At 37.5% G+C, this 18,907-nt stretch overlaps 2 protein-coding genes across 6 annotated transcripts in view; one reads left to right on the top strand and one right to left on the bottom strand.

The window, feature by feature from the left end:
* The first annotated feature begins 1,390 nt into the window (after positions 1-1,390).
* Positions 1,391-17,211, top strand: LOC117435389 (transmembrane protein 42-like). Of its 3 annotated transcripts, none has more exons than XR_009316245.1 (4): positions 1,391-1,764; positions 4,909-5,055; positions 15,386-16,317; positions 16,610-17,211. XR_009316245.1 is itself a non-coding variant. In XM_059012849.1 (4 exons), exons 1-3 carry the CDS (start codon positions 1,585-1,587, stop codon positions 15,557-15,559), a joined length of 501 nt encoding a protein of 166 aa, XP_058868832.1. In that variant the 5' UTR covers positions 1,392-1,584; the 3' UTR covers positions 15,560-15,589; positions 16,610-17,211. The 3 variants fall into 3 exon arrangements, 2 of the variants coding, with proteins under 2 accessions (XP_058868832.1, XP_033914390.1); XM_059012849.1 differs by having other exon boundaries at positions 1,392-1,764; positions 15,386-15,589; XM_034058499.3 differs by lacking the exons at positions 15,386-16,317; positions 16,610-17,211 and adding an exon at positions 9,222-12,010 and having other exon boundaries at positions 1,411-1,764.
* The window catches only part of LOC117435388 (palmitoyltransferase ZDHHC3), a 38,607-nt gene continuing 36,616 nt past the window's right edge, over positions 16,917-18,907 (bottom strand). Inside the window, exon 9 of one of the 3 annotated variants that reach the window (XM_034058496.3) lies at positions 16,917-18,844. In XM_034058496.3, the coding sequence (XP_033914387.2) occupies positions 18,635-18,844 (210 nt within the window). In that variant the 3' untranslated portion in view covers positions 16,917-18,634. The remainder of the gene's footprint in view (positions 18,845-18,907) is intronic. The other 2 variants (XM_034058495.3, XM_034058493.3) reach the window with 2 other exon arrangements.

The raw sequence follows: 18,907 nt of genomic DNA, 5'->3' as shown, positions 1-18,907 counted from the left end.
AATCGCAGAGATGCGCGTTCTTCGAGGGCAGTTCCACCCATAGAAATCATTACAATCCGTACAATACATTAATAACTACTATTGCTCTACAATTAAGTGAAATAATGTTTTTCTGTGTACTTTTCTGAGTGTTCAGAAATGTTCACTCATGCTACCGACGTGCAACTGAGAAAGCCTAATTAATAGTAGGCCTATGCCTAATAATAGTAGTGATTGAAATAATATTAATGATGGTAACAATCAGTTAAAATATACCTAATTAACCTAATAAATAGACCTAATTAACCTGCTATCAAAAAAATTGAAGAATTGAGTAGCAGCCAATCTCGTTCACTCTCGATCGCTGTCTATCCCATTCCTGACAACAAAGCCAAATATCAAACCACGCCCCGTCTTGTTTGCTCATGAATATACATGAAGCCGGCAATTTCTGAGAGCACTTCGGCGATAAGGAGCTCTTGTCAGCCACGTGAAAACATCGATCGTATAAATAATAACACGTATGTGTTAAGGAGGGGTGTATATAAACAGATACAGGTGAATATTGCTAAATGCAATAGTTTTCAAAAGAGAAAGCTTTGAATACGAAATGAAGCAGACTTTACATTATAGAGATAGGAGAAAAGTCGCCACCGGAACTCTTTGGATTCCGATGATGCACCGCAACGGCGGGGACGGAAAAAAGGAGGAGTTGACTATCTTGTGTATATAGAAGATCTTTGGCAAAGCCCATCGCTGCTTTGAAGTTACTGCGTTGAGACTGGCTGCGGCTGTGCACCACAGAGACTATGCAGAGATCAAGAGTGACCTGCTAATCGTAATCCAAATAACCACTAAAACTACTGCTGCCCCCTTTTAGTGGAGGCGAACGACATCATATTATCTATTTTGGGATACTAAGATATTTAGCAAGGGGTCTGAGTGAGGAAAAATAGGCAATACAAGTCTTGCTGTAAATAATTTTTTGATTCCAAACTTTTGAACACTACGGTGTAATATATATATATATATATATATATATATATATATATATATATATATAAAAATTTATATATATATATATATATAAATTTATATATATATATATATATATATATATATATATATATAATCACACACAGTTGTAGTCAAAGGTTTACGTACCCTAATGGAAATTTACAATTTCGAGATATTTCTCAAAAACAGAATTTTAGAAAAATTTGTGGACGAGGAAAATGAAATAGATGCCTTTTTTTTTTTTTTGCAAAACTCCAAAAGGTGCCGTTTATACTGATGTTTTAGAGAATCGCAAAAGCGATGATGGACTATTACAGTGACAGACTTCCCCAATTTCCCTCAATGAATCAGATAACCACTGGGGAATGGTCACATAACTGTACAGAACAATACACACACACACACACAGAGCCTACATCTCCCAGAATCCAAGAAACAAAACACACCGTTCTGATTGGTTAAACGATTTGACACTCCTAAGTGGGAAGTATGTGTCTCGGTTACAAATTTATACAGAGGAGAAAAAAATGTAACGAAGAAGCATTTGTTTTCATTTGTACTCGTTAACATTTGTAAATACTTTAGAAGATGTTCTCCGGTGTCTTCTACGCATTGCTGGCAGGGTTTCTTGGAGCCGTCGCCTCCTCGTCAGCGAAACTATCCCTCGGATCTGACTACCTGAAAGGGGTCTGTGAAAATGGGCTCAAATCATGGGCATTACATGAAAGACATTTTAGGCAAGCCGACGAAACTACAGTTTGCGACTGGGTAAGACAACGCTGCACTTGTTTAAGCATTATATATATATATATATATATATATATATATATATATATATATATATATATATAACACATACACACACAGACTAAATATACAGACCACCGTGATTTCTAATCATGAAAATACAGCCCTGACTAAACCTATTGCTCGTATTTTATTTCGAGCACTAGTGACGCAGATTTTTAACCTTATGTTGCATTTTGTTTGAGAATGCAATCATTTAATGCAGTGCTGCAAACAGTGGACTCTATACTCAAAACCTTCGGTATTTCATTGTGTTTTACCGGAGCAAATTTGTTACTATTTGTCAGAAAGTCGAAATGTAACACAAACATAATCGCCTAAAATAAGGAAATGAACGAGCACACATCCCACCTTAAATTCGTCGGTGCAATCAGTCATTAAAGATTTAATCGGTTAAAAGGAATAGGCAGATGCTGTTCCTCCCAGGGAAAAGCAGACGAAAACCGATCGATCATCATGACCTGTGAGGTAACAAACAGATTCAAAAGATAATGTATGTCTGGTTTTACTAATGACAGGAACCCGCTCTGGGAAAACGTTTATTTAAAAAGCAAAGTGTTACAGTTGTCTGTTAACCATTAATCGTGTAGAAATACATTACGAAAAAGGCAGGAATTCCTGTCGTTTCTAGTATTTCTGGGCCAGTGGTTCACAATCCTGGGCCTCCAACTGAGCTCTCATTTACTTAATTGAACCTTAATTGAACTAATAATTTGCCTAATCTGAGCTCTTAAAATATTTTAAACGGATGGAGATTTCAAGTTAAGTATAAAATTGTATAAGGAACATGACATCTCCAATTTTTTATAAGATACACAATTGAAAAAGTCAAATTAAGCAAATTATTCGTTCAATTGAGGATTCAATTAAGTAATTGAGAGCTCAGTTGGAACAAAAACCAGCAGGCAGTGGTCCCCCAGGACCAGGATTGAGAACCACTGGTCTAGGCTGTTTGTCTACAAATGTATGGATAAATAGTTGATGGTGCAGCAGGGCAGGAAGATGAGGCACTAGAAAACTAGTGCCTCATCTTAGAAAACAGAGCTGAAAACAGTGCTGGCACTGCCACCACTGACATTATTATAGGCTAAACCCTATCACCCCTCCAAAGAAGGAGGGAAAAAATATTCACTGAAGAATGTTTGGAGGTTACACTGAGGAAGTTGCAAAATATGAAAAACAACTCTTTGGACCAAAAAAGAAACATGTCCTTCAGAAATAAAATATGGGACGAAATTACAGACCGGGCACACAACAAATTAAAAATTGAACAACAAATGAACACTAACAATCCCTGTGGGACACTGCTGCTGTACCCTTGAGCAAGGCGGTGTACTTTACCCATGTTGCTCCAGTAAAATTAACCCAACATATATATAGATGTATGATTAGTTTACTGTATGACTTCAACTAATATTGTAAGCTTTCAGAAAATGAAGACATTTGATTTTTGGGGGCTTTAAGTCTTATTATTATTATTATTATTATTATTATTATTATTATTATGACCCAGAAAACGTCCGGCAAGTTGTATGGGCATTGCTTTACGTAGGTTGTCAACATAATTAGCTATGTCCACCGGTCGTATGTTACACAGCTTGTGGTGCAAGGCTGAACTCGATCCTCATTTATTACAGCAATATTAGCGTGGCAATACCAGCAACAGTGACAGCATTGCCCATGCATGCTACAACACCAGCGGACAAATCCATGTTTACAATTACAATGTGCACTTATGGAGAATGCTGAGTTACTGTGCTTTTAGGGCAGACCCAACCTGTTGGGAAAACTTTCATGAAAAAAGGTTTCCTTAAACATTACTAAAGCTTTTGGAACTCCTTAATGAATGAGGGGTTAACAAGCCAAACAGTCCGAATTTTGTCAAATGCTCAGTGTTTTCAAAATCTGCTGCGTTTCATACTAAACTCTTTCGCTATATTGTCGGAGTGTGTCAAAAGTGTTTTGTGTCTCGCAAACATTTGTTAAACATCCCTTATTAAGAAATTTCGACACCGACAGTTTTGAGTAGAGAGCCTAGTATACCGTATTTTAGTGAAGGTTTGTTTTTTAGGAATCCCACATTCTAACATGCATTAATTGTGTTTAAACAGCAGCCATGGGCAGACACAGATAATATAAAGATAATATAAACTCCTTCAAGATGTCCGTATTTCTGTTTATACCAACATTAATGTCGCCTGCTAGGAGTCCACAGCTGGACAATTGATTTCTCTCTCAAAATGACCTTCAGAAGATTACTGGCTTGGGGTTGGTTTAATGCTACTGTACTCAATTTGCACAATTGTGACAGACTGCCTTTACAGAGATGGAATCAACACTCCAGTTGAATTGCCATTCCAGGTTTTACTGTGCGCTGAATATGGCCTACCTTCGATCAATTACACAAACCACAGAGGGGAAAGTCCCATTAAGGTCATTGTAAATCCTGGAATGGCTCAAACTGCTGTGCAATGGGAGTGTTTTTGTCATCCGCCTTGCCTTGCTATAATTAAATATGGAATATTACTTTGGTATTTTTGCCTTGCACAAATATCTTACTGACAGGTTGTTTTTAAAAGAGGGAAATACTTTAAACTAGCTTACTGCTGCATGGAAATACCTTAAATATATACAATACATATTTACCCTGCTAGGATAATCCACAGTTGTGCCCCAGTGCTGTAACATACTCAAAAAAATTCAGCTGTGGCTTAGGTGGGGTATTGATAGATTGATCTGATCAACCGCTTGATACTTTAAACCTGCTTACAGGACACTATCTAATAGCCCACTCTATGCTGGAGTACCATACACCATTACCATGCCATTTAGCTTGTTGTAAATATAAACCAGGGAATTTCTGTTGTAGGTTGTATGTCTTTCATGGCTTGAAACTCACACTAGCACTGCACCCAGCCCTGGCTTTCAGAATCACAGTCAAACAAGTGTATTATTTAAATGATCAAGAGACAGGAGTTTGATGTTAAATAAATTCTCCGCCCCATATATCTGCGTGAACAGCTTCTATCAGTAAACCCACAGACAGAGAGAAATAGTTCACTTGGTGTTTGAGGTACAGTAAGGCTGTTATTTCCTCCGTTCTAGCTGCACATACCACTCAGGCTGCTGTGCGGGGGATTGCTGTTCACCTGCAATGCTGTGATGTGGACTTGCTTCGCTAAAGCACTCAGGTATTCCTCCTCTTCAGCAAGAGCTACTGTGACCACTACAGCTTCCAACTTCATATCTTCCGTAAGTAGACTGCTTGTTTATTTTGGTTGATAACAGAATACACTGTACAGCATGATTTCCCACACATTGTCCCAAACATGGTTAACCATGTAAAATCTCTTTATCAGACTGAGAGCTAGCAATGAGTAATGTACCTCTACAATAGTATGCTAGCTACCGGTTATAATAGCCCCCAGCTAGAGCATGTGAGCACTTAGTAAAGTAATTGGTTACCATGTTTATGTTCTAATACCGCTAGTGTGTTAAATATTTAAGGTAACCCTCCTTGTGTTGTTTTAATCCATGAACATGTTTGACTTATTCTGGGGATGGACTGTCATATGTTACAAGTGACAGTTTGGTGGTCTTTAAACAGTACTCCACATCACAAAACCACCTCACAATTTGACACAGGCTATCTTTTGTAGACACCCTGAATTATGTTAACAATGAGCAAGGGTTGGATGGGAAGCTTGCATTGCCACTACTTATGCTATCCCTACTCTGTGGATAGGCCTCCAGTCTTCAGTGCTGCAAACCTTTCAACTTTCAAGAGTACAAACAATTAATCGGTAAAGGGCTATTCACACTATAGCGTTAATTTGCTGTGTTTTCTGGGGTAAAAAATCGAACCTATGTAATTGAATACTACCTTTCATACCTGAGTGTAATCGCTGCGGGAAAAAATGCGAAATTCGCTGTGAAAAAAAAATCTAAACAGGTTTGTCACAATAACAAAATGCAGCAACCACCACCCTGTCCTGCTAAATTTGGATATAATCTGAAGGCAATATGGATCGGGTGCAAGCTGCCATGTGGTTATTGCTCCAAAGAAGAAGAGAAAGAATTATCTACACAACCGTGTATGTATGTGTATAGCATATCCTACAAATTCTGTTGTATTTTTTTATGTAGTTATGAAATTCAAGAGGTTATCATATATATATATATATATATATATATATATATATATATATATATATATATATATATATACACACACACACACACACACTACCGGTCAAAAGTTTTAGAACACCTTTTTCCAGTTTTTATTGAAATTTACGCAGTTTAATGTCTCAATGTACTCTGAAATTAAAGCATAGAACAAATAAACAATTGGAGATAAAAAAAGAAATCATGGAATCGTTTTGTTTAACGAAATTTAATCTAAATTTTTGACTCATCAAAGTAGCCACCTTTTGCAGATATAACAGCCGAACACACTCGTGGCATTCTTTCTACAATGGAAATCAAATATTGTTCGGAAAGTTCTTCCCAACACTGTTGCAGAAGTTCCCACAAATGTGTTGCTCTTGTAGGTTGCTTTGCTTTCACCCTTCTGTCCAGTTCATCCCAAACCAGCTCGATGGGGTTTAAGTCTGGAGACTGTGCTGGCCATTCCATGATTTGAAGCCTACCGTCTTGTTCTTATCTTCTAAGGTAGTTCTGACATAGCCTGGAGGTATGTTTTGGGTCATTATCTTGCTGTAGGATGAACCCCTGACCAACTAGGCGTATACCAGAGGGTATTGCATGGCGCTGCAAAATGCTGTGGTAGCAGTTTTGGTTCAGGGTGCCACTCACTCTGTGCAAGTCGCAGACTCTGGATCCAGCAAAAGAGCCCCAGACCATCACACTTCCTCCTCCATGTTTGACAGTTGGTGTCACACACCGAGGAACCATCCTTTCGCCTACTCAACGGCGTACAAAAACCCTGCGTGATGAACCGAAGATTTCAAATTTTGATTCATCGGTCCATAAGACCTTCTTCCAGTCTTCAGTAGTCCACTTATTTTTTCTTATTTTGCCATCTTAGCAATGGCTTTCTTACTGCCACTCGACCTGTCAAACCTGCAGCTCGAAGTCTTCTCTTCAGAGTTGAAACTGAGACTTGCTTACTTCGACCAGTGTTAAGCTGTGCTTGAAGCTGTTGTCCTGTGAGCCACCTATCACGCAAGCTGTTGACTCTCAGAAACTTGTCTTCTGATTCTGTTGTGGCTTTGGGTCTGCCAGACCTCTTCCTGTCAGAGTTTCCTCCAGTTTCCAAGTGCCTTTTGATGGTGTAGGAAACTGTACTCACTGACACCTTGGCTTTCTTTGCAATTTCTCTAAAGGAAAGACCTACACTTTTAAGGGTTATAATGGTCTGTCTGTCTTCCTTTGTTAATTGCCTTTTTCTCGCCATTATGAGAGCAATATACTACTTCCTGCAGTACAATACTGTCCAAATAATGCTTAAGAGGGTGTAGTAACACAGTCTGTTCCAACACTGCTTTTATACAGACAGAGGGTTTGTAAGTAATCAACAAAAGTTGGGACAACTGTAGGAATTGTTAGCATCAACTTTCAAGGCTTAATTTACTTCCATTGCTGCAGAACAGCTGTAAGTTGTTAACCCATTACTTGTTCCCTGAAAAAGGCCTTTTTGTATAACTCTGAAATGTACATTATTTTTCAGTTTTTGGTAACCTAAACTTTTTTTTTTAACCTCTGGCAGTTTACCGCTTACCTTTGTACCATTTCAGGTTATTCACTGGACTTGAACTGCTTAAATTTCAATAAAAACTGGAAAAATGGGGGTGTTCTAAAACTTTTGACCAGTAGTGTGTGTATATATATATATATATATATATATATATATATATATATAAAAAATAAATAAATTGTGGCAGACCAGAGCCCTGACTGTAAATAAAATGTTATGTGTTTTGCTGGTGGTTGGCAGGGACGGGGTTAATTCCTATCCCTGCCAAATACATGTGAGAATGTGGCTGTTCCCAAATGAGATAACCGGTGCTAATTGGGAACAGCCACAGAAATAAAAAGGGAACTTGAAGCTCCATTAGGGAGTGGACTGCCAGGGAGCTGGTAACAAGGGGAAATACTGTGAGTTTATCCAAGGAGTGCTGTGTGTAGAGCAAAGAAGGTCTTGTGTGTGTGTGACCGGTAAACCGGTTTAGTAACAGAAAACCATTGCAGGCTTTGCCTAACCTGGTTAATTAAATTGATTGATTGGGTGGGGAGCTGCGATAGGTTGGGTATGTGTGGCGCAAATGGACACCCTGAACCCAGTGTGCCTATAAAAAGGGAGCGTTTGACATGTGTCAGATCAGCCGCTGTATTGGTAACAAATAATCTCAACAGTTTTATTGGCAACACGAAACAAAATTAGAAGTACAGACGCAATCATTTCGATGCATCCTGATATTTTTTTTTTTAATAAACAATACAGTAAACGCAGGTAGATGGTACTGTCAATGCAGATGTAACTTCAGACACTACTGGCAGGGTTTTACATTATTGGGGGGAAAAATGCACGTATACTAACACATATGATTGACATAAAACTGTTTTAGACTTTAATTTGCTGTAAATACAATACAGCTTACCTGCGTATGCTACTGGATATAATTAGATACGTGATTTTGTTTTGTAGTTCAGTCTATATGTAATAATGTGCCGCGCTATCTCCTGGCATTTACTGTCTAGAAGCTACACCCAGACATTTAACAAAAACCTGTAGTCAAAACAGTGTGTTTATTTTAACATACCAATAGTGCTTACTTTCTGATTTCCTCATATTTTCCCATAATTTCTGTTTGCATTCTTTATCGAGATATTTCTTGTGCTGCTTATCATAAAGAACAAGATATTCTGCAGTGCTATAGTTCCCCCATCTTTGTGATATTTGACACGCAAGTCTGAATATAAAAATAGCACCGAAACGTCAGCCGTAAAAACGCAGCGAATAAAAACTATAGTGTGAAATAGCCCTTTTAAAGGTTAAAAAATGCATTAAACCGGTTCATATTTTAGATTTCAAATGTCAGAAACTTGGCACAGTCTAATTTCCTTTTTGTTAAAGCCTTGCCACTTGGCTACAGTACAAATCCAGTAGGACAATAATTTATGCATACATGCCAGCACAATAATGCATGTTTGGTATATGGTGACCACAGAGGGGTTTCAGTCTAGTTCTCCCTTTTTTAGGGTCCTCGTTCAAAAAAACAGGGACCCATATGCGCTGCTCGCACTGTACAGGGTAAACACGATAACTGCCTTATACCAATGTTCACCAAACTATACAATCCGATAAACTCTTGCTTTTATGCACATATTTATAACCTTTCAGTTTCTGTTCTGGTTTAAAGTGTGTTTTTTTTTATTTTTTTGTTGTGATACAGGCTTTCCTGGGGCACCTGATTTTTGGAGAAGCCCATGCCATGCTGTGGTGGGTGGGCATCTCTCTCACTCTCACGGGACTCCTCGTGCTGCACACTGCTGCGCCACACACTGGTGAACAGGCTGTTGATAAGAAAGAGCATTAAAACTCAACGGGACCCCCTGCTGGAAACCAAACAGACTCCAGTAAAACTGGAAATAACACATTGGAAACGTGGCCCACATTGCATCATTGCACTTGTTCTCACCAGCCATCTGATGAAGGATTTCTACCTGTAATGGTTGAGTTTGTCTGCCATGTTTTCCACCTATAAACTCAAACACTGTGAGGCAGGTTCAGTCTTGCATTTCTTAGAAAAAATATATTTTCATAGCGTATGTTCAGTTCCTGTAAGATTTTTTTTTAAGGCCATATTTGATTCATACGAAACTTAATTTGGTTGTATTTAACAGGTATAATCGGTCCATGCCTTAAATGAATTGCGTTAAACCTAAACTGTGTTATCCAATACAGCCCAACGTTAAAATGTATGTCAAAACTCATTAAAGGGGAAAAAGTGAGTTTGATGAATGCAGGCCACTAACGGGTTTGTGTTTTATCAGTTTATGTACGCTGGTTTTGGTTTGTCTAAATCAAATGCATCTTTCAGAATCACCACCCCTCCTTGAAAATTCAACCTTTTCTTACCAAAATATCTAAGCGATGAAATCAAATGTTTGGCTTCTATAAAATGGGCAGCAACTGGATAGGTTTCATTTTTACATCTTATCGTGCTACGATGTTCAGCTATTCTAGTTTTAAGAGTATGTTTAGTTTTACTGACAAAATTTACCGCAAGGGCACTGAATCAGGTATATCTCTCCCTTTGTGGAGCAAGAAAATCTACCTTTTAATAGGACAACTTCTCAGTCTAACTTCCGTTTCTGTCTCTCCCTTTCGATACAGTATCTGAACTGAAGAACAGCTGCGCTGGCACTTTATAACACAGTCATCTTATTCAGCATTCGTTTTATAACTAAATAAATATTAGGCCTATTATGTGGTTACCTTTCCAAATGTATTTACTTTTTTGCTGCGAGAGGAGCTGCGGCTTTCTCCGGGAGACGAGACACTTCAGCTTTTGTATTTTAGTCAGATGTGTGGTATATGTTCCGCGGCGCACCCCACCCCCTCCCCTGTTTTATAACGCTCTTCAGTTATAACGCTCATATTGTGTGTCCCCCGAGACCCGCATTATAGCGAGGGAGTACTGTATATATAAGTAAAAGTAGCTTTCGAGTTAAGGTGAGAGAACGCAGTAGCTATAGAATTCTGGGTAATCGGGATATGCACATTTCAGCATTACAAGAGCCAATCAATAACTATCTCAAAATGACATACAGTGGTCTCTTAATGTTGAAACTGTTAACAACAAACACAAGGAAAACCAGACTTTCAAAGGCTGATTCCCTGACATCGCAGAGCCTGCAGGATTATTTTATTGTTATTCTGCCAGCGCATCTCAATCCTGACCTGGAACCCCATGTAATTCAGTACTGGGCTTCTCTCAAACAGAGACTGACAACTGAGCCAAACTGTGTCCAATGTGTGGTGGTTTTGTGAAGTAGGCTTTTGTTCAGTGAGGACTAGATTGAGACTTCCTTACTCGTTTCATTTGAGACCTTAGGCTGCTGCCCCACCTATCTTTGACAATGTGTTCTGTATACAGCAGGCCTGCAAGTGTAAGACTATCAAACCTGGTACAGCTACAGTAACCTAAAGTTGAAGTTTTTATATTTATGACACAGATAACTCAAAAGTAGATTTGTTATGTAATACTTCTGTAGTCTTTCTTAGAATCTTGAGTTTAAACTTGAGGTTCTACATTTTTTTTTTTTTTTTTTTTGTATACAGCAAGTCCTGTTCAGCATGAAATGTAGCACTTTGATTTAATGTGTTACCAAGATAAATTACCTCCAGAAATGTATAATTTGCCTAAACCAAAACTTAACATGTTGATAAAGTTCTTAAGTTAGCATAGATTGTGCAATACTAGAAACATCAGAACTTTCGTACACCAATCATTAGTTTCAGATAACATCTCCTTCATATTACCAACCAAATGCAATTTTCTAAAATCTGAAATATTTCTGGGTTATCACAATTTTTCCTCAGCATCGTTTTTTAATTTTTCAGATTTTTTTTTTAATGGTCATATAAAAATGTGTGAATCAGTAACTTGTACATTTAAATGTTAAAATAGCAATACATGCGCCATTTACAGATTTTTAATAGCAATAAAACCCTATGGCTCAGGTTCTTGCCTTTTGAATTTCCAGACTAGTAGATCAACTACCAGACAGTAATGCCTTCTAATCAGAATTCTGTTGCTTCAGAAAATGCAGAATGGAGCAGTGCAATTACTTTTTTTTGGCTGGTGAGTATTTCGAGTGATTCGATTACTGAATTTAATGCGCAATCAGTGTGATGAGCAAGATCGCATTTGTTCCACAAGATTAGGTGTACTATAGTACTGTCCAAAAACACTTTAGTTTTCTATCGTATTTAGGGTTGTATACATTAGGAAATAGTAGTTTTAAATGAGACGTCAACTACAGTTCTGTACTTCATTTAAGAAGGCAAATATGTTATCTTTGATCATATCTTCTCCAAAATATATTTGGCAGATCTTTTACACAAATTGTATTTTTCAATTAAAAATGCAAGAGTAACAAAAGTAACAACTATAGTCTAAAACTCAACAAATCTAAATGATTGTAATCCAATTCAGTAAAAAAAAAAAAAAAAGAATGAATTTGGTGGTGACAATAGTAGTAGCTGACCTGGAAAAACATATGCAATCCATATAGTCAACTCCCCTTACAGGACCTGGTGAAGCTTTATGGCATACGGGACTTTTCTTGGTGTAGTGATAACAAGAACACTGTGGCTGGCACATTAATATAATGAGTAAGTGACGGATTGCTTACTCACTGTAGCACAGTGCCAACAGCTGCCTCTGGTAATTGCATATCCGAAGTATTCCTGGAAGCAATTCAGGTACTGATCCACACTGCTGAACACCAACAAAGACCCCTTTCTATGCATGGTTTGGTGTGATTATCATTTTTGCTGTCATACCTTCAGCAGAAAGTTACAAGGTGAGAACAAAACAAACTAAAAATAATTGTACTAAAGGTGGGGAGGTTTTTGCATGACCTGCTTATCTGAATGCGAAGTCATGCCAGACACTTTCATTTCTTACTTGACACCTGTGTATTAAGATAAATAAAAGTGAACTGATGTGCAGTGTAAATATATGTATTTTTTAAATTATTTCAGACCACTGGCTTAAAATCTTTTTTGTTATTGTTGCAGTTTGAGAAACATATACACATGAATTACTGCAAATTCTTAAATAAACTTTCACTTGTGACACTCTTGGCAGGATCCCCATCTTTTATGACAGATTTAATCCCAGGTACCATTACTGCCCTGGTACTTGGTAGGCCAGTTGTGTCTTCAAAGTGTCTAATTTGTTAAGATGAAATTGTTATTTAATATTTCAAAAGTATTTGATGTAGTTTGTGGGTTATTACGTCTATTGCCTAAATCTATAATAATTTAAGTTCCCGAAAAAATGCATTTCATGGCTCCATAATGATGTATCCAGATGTAGCTTTGGTTAAAAAATAAATGAATAAATAAAAAGGAAAAATGCACATACTGCATAAATACAAAAACATATTATAAAACCCACATTAATATAAAAAATAAATTGTAATCTTATGTTACCCATTACCCTATTTTTTTTTTTTTTTTTGAGAATTTTGCTACATTTGTTTTACTGAGTCTGAACATAATGTTTGTGTGCATAATGAGTCCAAGGAAAAAAAACAAGCATGGCAGAATTATAATTTCATGTATATGTCTGTTCATCCCACCACATTAGAAGGAGTCTTAAAAATAAAAATATGTAATTGTAAAATACTATGTGGGAACCTCAGTTGTGTTAAATCGACTGAAACATAATTGGAGGGTTAAAAAACAGGGAAGTCAAGTATATATAAAATTGCATACAGTGGTCTCTTAACATGCGGAACGCTGTTCACAGCAAACCCAAGGAAACCAGACTTTCAAAGGTTGATTCCCTGACCCGACAAGCATCCCAGAGGGCTACACGATTACAAACATTTCCACTACAGTAGTTGAAGAATTGACTTGCTTCTAATCTTTTAAGAAGAAGTAAAAGTGCACCTAGAGCATTATATTTTTTAGTACCTCTATAATGTTGCTGTAGAAGAACTGAAAATAGAAATTCTGTTTTTGGTGGGGGTTTTTTTCAGCACTCAAGGCTGATGACAGACCAATATCCTGGTAGGGCATTATTAAAATCCTGCGTTCGTTCAGCCTTCCAGAATAATCCAGGGGCCCAGGGTTTATCAGGAGAACATGCCCCACACCAGGGCAATGTCAAATCCAATTAAGGAGATGCAGTGTGTAAAAAAAAAAAAAAAAAAAATCTGTATTACCTACAGTATTTGCTCCCAATTTCCTCAAATTTTACTCCTTGGCAGCACTAATTTTTGGTTTCATTAATAACAAAGCAATTGTTTATAAACTATGACATGATTTTCAATTAATTCATTTTGAATTCAGATCAAGTTACAATCAATACTCTGCCCTCCAAGAAGTATAATAGTAAAAATAAATGCAGAATGACTGCAAGTGGGGCAATTGTTGCTTGTTTTACCCCTTTGAGACATGTTTTAATGTCATGCAGTTCCTGTTGCAGTTTTAAAATTAAAAACTTTTTTTTTCTACGTTATAGTAAATGGAAACTATATGGGACACTTGTGAGGTGGCGGGTATTGTTATTAGTTAGGTTTTTATTTTTTGGTGTATCCTACAGGATGTTTGTTTTGCCACCTCAGACTTTAAGTAGTGTAATCAGGAAGGACCCTGTGTGGATGGCCAGGGCCTTGTCGGGAGCGGTCAGTCTAGAAAAACAAAACTCTTAACACCGTCCCCTCTTGTTTATCTCTCCATAACCAAGAAACAACAATACATGTTTTGTACATATCAGTCATTCAAATAAAGCCCATTTCAGTAATCCAAACTGTATTTGAATTCACTGCTGTTTGTATCTTTCAGATAGATTCCAATAACTGGATAGACTGTATCTGGAAGTCTGTTACCCACACGCTCATACTCATTTTTTTCTTTCTCCTGAAAACAAAACCAGTAGAATTTTTGAAATTATGTTTTTTGTTGGTCTTATCCTGTTCTTAAAAAAGCAACATAAGTTGTAGATATATTAAAAGTATAAACTATTAAAAACCTTGTTTAGGAAACTAAAATAATATTTAATTTTATAAAAAGGAAGCATTTTAATTGTATAATTAGTCTCTAATTTGTAAAAAAAAAAAAAAAAAGGACTGCACTGTCATGATAATTACCCAAATTTCCACCTCTATGTAAGTATATAAATATGCATTCGTATAAATGTGTATCTGTGTGTGCATGTGTTTGAATAGTCAGGTGACCTGAAGTGGCCTTCATTGTATCTTAAAGCTTTTTTTTCATATATGCTTTTGTATGAGAATAGTACACAGTTTTATTGGTCAAATTACAAAAAAAGTTGTAGCGGGGGTGCTAAGCAAAGTAGCGCGTAGGATCATGGGTAACGTGTAACTGAGGAAAAAGGGGTAATTAAATATGGGGGGTGCTGTTATAAATGTGGGGAGAGATCGGAGGGGGGTGTATGTTTGTATAAATATGAGGGGACATTTGGTAGCGGTGTTTTGGGGATGAGGGCCGGTGCTCACCGTGAGAGGGTGGACATTCGTAAGGAAGTCACCAAGCAGTACTAGGTCTACAGTAGAGAAACTGGTGGGGATGGTTGGTGGGTTAGTGTGTCAAAATTACTGTATCAATAAGATTATTATTACATGCCTAAATTAATACTTTTTCTGTACGGCATACTTAATACCTAATATGTACATTGAAAATGTTAAATAAAGTACATCTATTTAAATGAATCAGGATTGATTTGAACCCACATCAAACTAGACCGATTCATTTCTGTGATAGTCGAGATCAGAATACTTGATGTTATGACTGCAGACTGTAACTTGAAAATGATTTAAATAAAGACTAAGAATTGGACTCCGCTTTGTTCCATAGGCACAACTGAGGAGTGCAAGGCCATGGAATGGGCTTGCACCATCTGTAACTCAGAAAGACCGCCCCCTGGACTCCAGGTTGTTGAGCTACTCATCGAAGACAGTCTCCCTAGCCACACAGCCTGTCAGTTCCAGACCTATGATGACAAGACTGGGGCCAACATTGAGGCTCTGAAGCAGAAAGTAAAGATCAAAGGGAAGTCTTGTGAGTAACTTACAGCTATGAAACACAAGGTAACATTCAGGCACCATTTTCTGGAACGGTTTATGCAACTCTTCAAGATATCTATCTGTAGTTATGTTAGATGACGTTGAAATAGCCTTTTCCGATTCTTACCATTCTTATCTGAATCACAGCTTGGGTTTTCAGATTTATGGTTGCAACATTAAATCCAATTAACCCTGAGATCCCAGTTGAGATAGGGGCTACTACCTGAAACACCTGTCTGCTGTCAACGACAACCTTCTTGTGTGAGTCAGTGGTGTGGGTGAAACCAAGGAGACTAACAAAGTGTTATATTTACCCACATGTTGTTCCAGCTCTTTCAGTTCTGTTTCTCTCAGGTGTCATTTCAATTGTTACTGACAACTTTTTAAACTTTCATGTGTAAATCAGGTTCTCTTATTGATATGTAGGTGTGGTCTTCCATACCCTCCAAATTTGTACATGCTGTGTGACCTATGAGCAACTAATAATGGCAACAGTAACATATGGACACGGGAGTCTGGCTGCTGGCAAATTTGTGACCTAATTAGTGTTTCCATATTTTTTTTAATATATTTTTTTTCATCTTTAAGGACGATATAGGCATCCTCATTGACAAATGCAAGCTACATGCAGCGTGGAGTAGTGGTTAGGGCTCTGGACTCTTGACCGGAGGGTTGTGGGTTCAATCCCAGGTGGGGGACACTGCAGCTGTACCCTTGAGCAAGGTACTTTACCTAGATTGCTCTAGTAAAAACCCATCTGTATAAATGGGTAATTGTATATAAAAATAATGTGATATCTTGTAACAATTGTAAGTCACCCTGGATAAGGGCGTCTGCCAAGAAATAAATAATAAATGTTGAAGGGCTGGGTCTGTTCAGACAGGAGACTTTCAATCACGGGTAAGATAGCATTTTAAGACAGTAGTGGACAGGCATGATTCCTTATTGTTTCACATCAGTGAAATGCAAGTATACTTTGGTATGAACTCAGAAAGTGTATTTCTTTGTTTCCAAGGAACGTGAGAGTCGGTGGGATCTTCAGATCCAAAATCCTCTGCACAGCCTGAAAAAGCTGGGACCTTGAGATCATTGCAAATATTACCTTGGACCAGATCAATTGACTCACCGTTGAGAAATCCACCACCGTTATCTCAACATGACATCCGAGACATGCCAAGAGCCGGTGTGCTGCGGAACTGACAACTCAAATGAAAGGAATATGATGGAGATAAGAAGAGCGGTGTTCAACAGATTCTGAGCCTAGGTCAAAGTAATCTGCATGCTTCGTAAATTGCTAACAAAAGCATTTTTGACTTCTCCAAGAACACACAGGACAGATTTTATGCAACAGCTTTTTTTGTTTATTATTTTAATTGAAGACACACCCCATAATTTGTATCGCCTCCCATTTTTTCCTATACTGTATTCCTCTTGAACCTATGTGCAAACTGTCATTGTTTTTAAGCATCTGCCTCTCCTCCACCATGCACTGGCTTCCTGTTCCTGGAGGTTGTTGTGGGGTGAGGTCTACTAACCATCCTTTTCCCTATTGACCCACTTTCTGGCATCCTCTATTATGTTTTGAATTCAAAAAAAGCTTTGAAAGTTATATTTTAACTTCTTTGTGGAACTTTAAAATGCATCAGTACATTTACCACCATACTGGCTGCTTTGGCATATACTGTACATTAGTATTAGCTATTACCAACTGTTCCCTCAATACTCAATAATGGGGGATAATAGATAGCACTGCAGGACATTTTAAGTCTAAAAACCTAGACTTTTTTCTTCAAAGTCTATCTCTGGGTAGTACAGACTTCAGATTCTTAATTGTATCCTGTAGTTTATGAAAAAATCGACAATTTTTCAGACTATTTCAGTAAATTAGTAATTTTGTTAATTAGCTAACTTGGCATGAATGGTTAGATACAATATATAACATATAATTACTTTCTCTTTCCTCTTCAATTATTATCATACAAAAGCACAACATCTAATTTCCAGGGGGTGGATATAATCATTAGACCAAACATCCTCACAGTGTATGCTGCATCAAACTCTAAATGGAAAGTTATAGATATTTCAGATCAGTTATTCTTACACGTGCATTAAACATGTTTTATCGATTTTGTTCATAGGAATCCTGTTTTCGTGGTCAACCAGTAATATTATAATTGTTATTTGTGTTCTAATATTAAAGCGCCACAGCCATGCGACCCTCCCTGTGAAATTACCAGCACAGACCAGGCTCTACCGAGTCAGCCATTCAGATGTGCTTTTACCTGGTGAGCCTCTACTGATCTTGCAGGTTACACAACATTAAAACCCATTTTGGATCTATATTTTTAAACTATAAATCTGATCATTAAGTCGTGTCTTCTTAAATAGATGTTAATGAATTGTATAGGAATTGTATAATTTGTGGGATGCTACCTATTCAAGTTTCCACCTGTCTTTAATCAACTCGTTTTTTAATGTAGAAAAAACAGTTGTTCATTTTGCAGTAACACAAACCAAAAAACTAAGACATAATTCAAAATCTCTCAAAATCTCTCCAGTTGTTTTTCTCTGTTTTGTAACATTAATGTGGCTATTTCTCCTTTCAAAAACTAGGACTGGAGGTCAATTTGAAAAGAAACCACATTGTGTCCCTGTGAAAAGGCTATATTCTGAGGTTTTTAATACTGCACCATCTTGATTAAACCTTTTTCGACTTTCAAGCAAATTGGCCTCACATTATACAGTAATGCAATAACACATACACGTTTCAGATACATTATAGGACCCTTTATGGAGTATGGGGTTAGTCCTTGAATTTTGTTTGACATTATATTTGACGCCTCCACCTGGCAGGTTTATTGCTTGGTGCACAATTTCACTTTCTATTTCTGTTTTCAGAAAGGGTAAGTAAGCATACTGAACACTTTGTCAGTTGCCTCAAGTTATTTTTGAGTTCAAGAATAAAAGCAGTTAAGGCACAGACTATATTGGTCCCCCTCAGGGTTGGATATACAATACAGATCCAGTAACAGGAAAGTTCTTAGCATTCCTCCAGGACTTCAATGATATTCTCCTCAATGATCTCTCCCTGCGCAGCATGGATCTGAGGGGACGGCCTCTTCTCACAGCTCAGGCCAGAGAAAGGGCTCAACCAGCCAAGGGACAGGGGGCCCCCAAACACAGCCTTCATCCCCTCACAGCACCTCTTCCTCTCCCAAGTGGGAGTCTCGCCTTTAAGCCGTTCTATTCCCTGCGACAAAAATAACTCAGTGAATTACACTTAAAACAAAAAACAGGTATAAAGAAGTAACGT

The sequence above is a fragment of the Acipenser ruthenus genome, chromosome 3, assembly GCF_902713425.1.
Source record: "Acipenser ruthenus chromosome 3, fAciRut3.2 maternal haplotype, whole genome shotgun sequence".
Lineage (NCBI taxonomy): Eukaryota > Metazoa > Chordata > Actinopteri > Acipenseriformes > Acipenseridae > Acipenser > Acipenser ruthenus.
This window is presented reverse-complemented; position numbering and strand designations above follow the sequence as displayed.

What these genes read in the sequence shown, in the direction of transcription:
- LOC117435389 (XM_059012849.1), top strand. Translation starts at nt 1,585, where the DNA reads ATGTTCTCCGGTGTCTTCTACGCATTGCTGGCAGGGTTTCTTGGAGCC. An exon ending in AAACTACAGTTTGCGACTGG is followed by an intron (nt 1,765 to 4,908) that starts GTAAGACAACGC and finishes CCTCCGTTCTAG; the next exon opens with CTGCACATACCACTCAGGCT. An exon ending in CTTCCAACTTCATATCTTCC is followed by an intron (nt 5,056 to 15,385) that starts GTAAGTAGACTG and finishes TTTGTTCCATAG; the next exon opens with GCACAACTGAGGAGTGCAAG.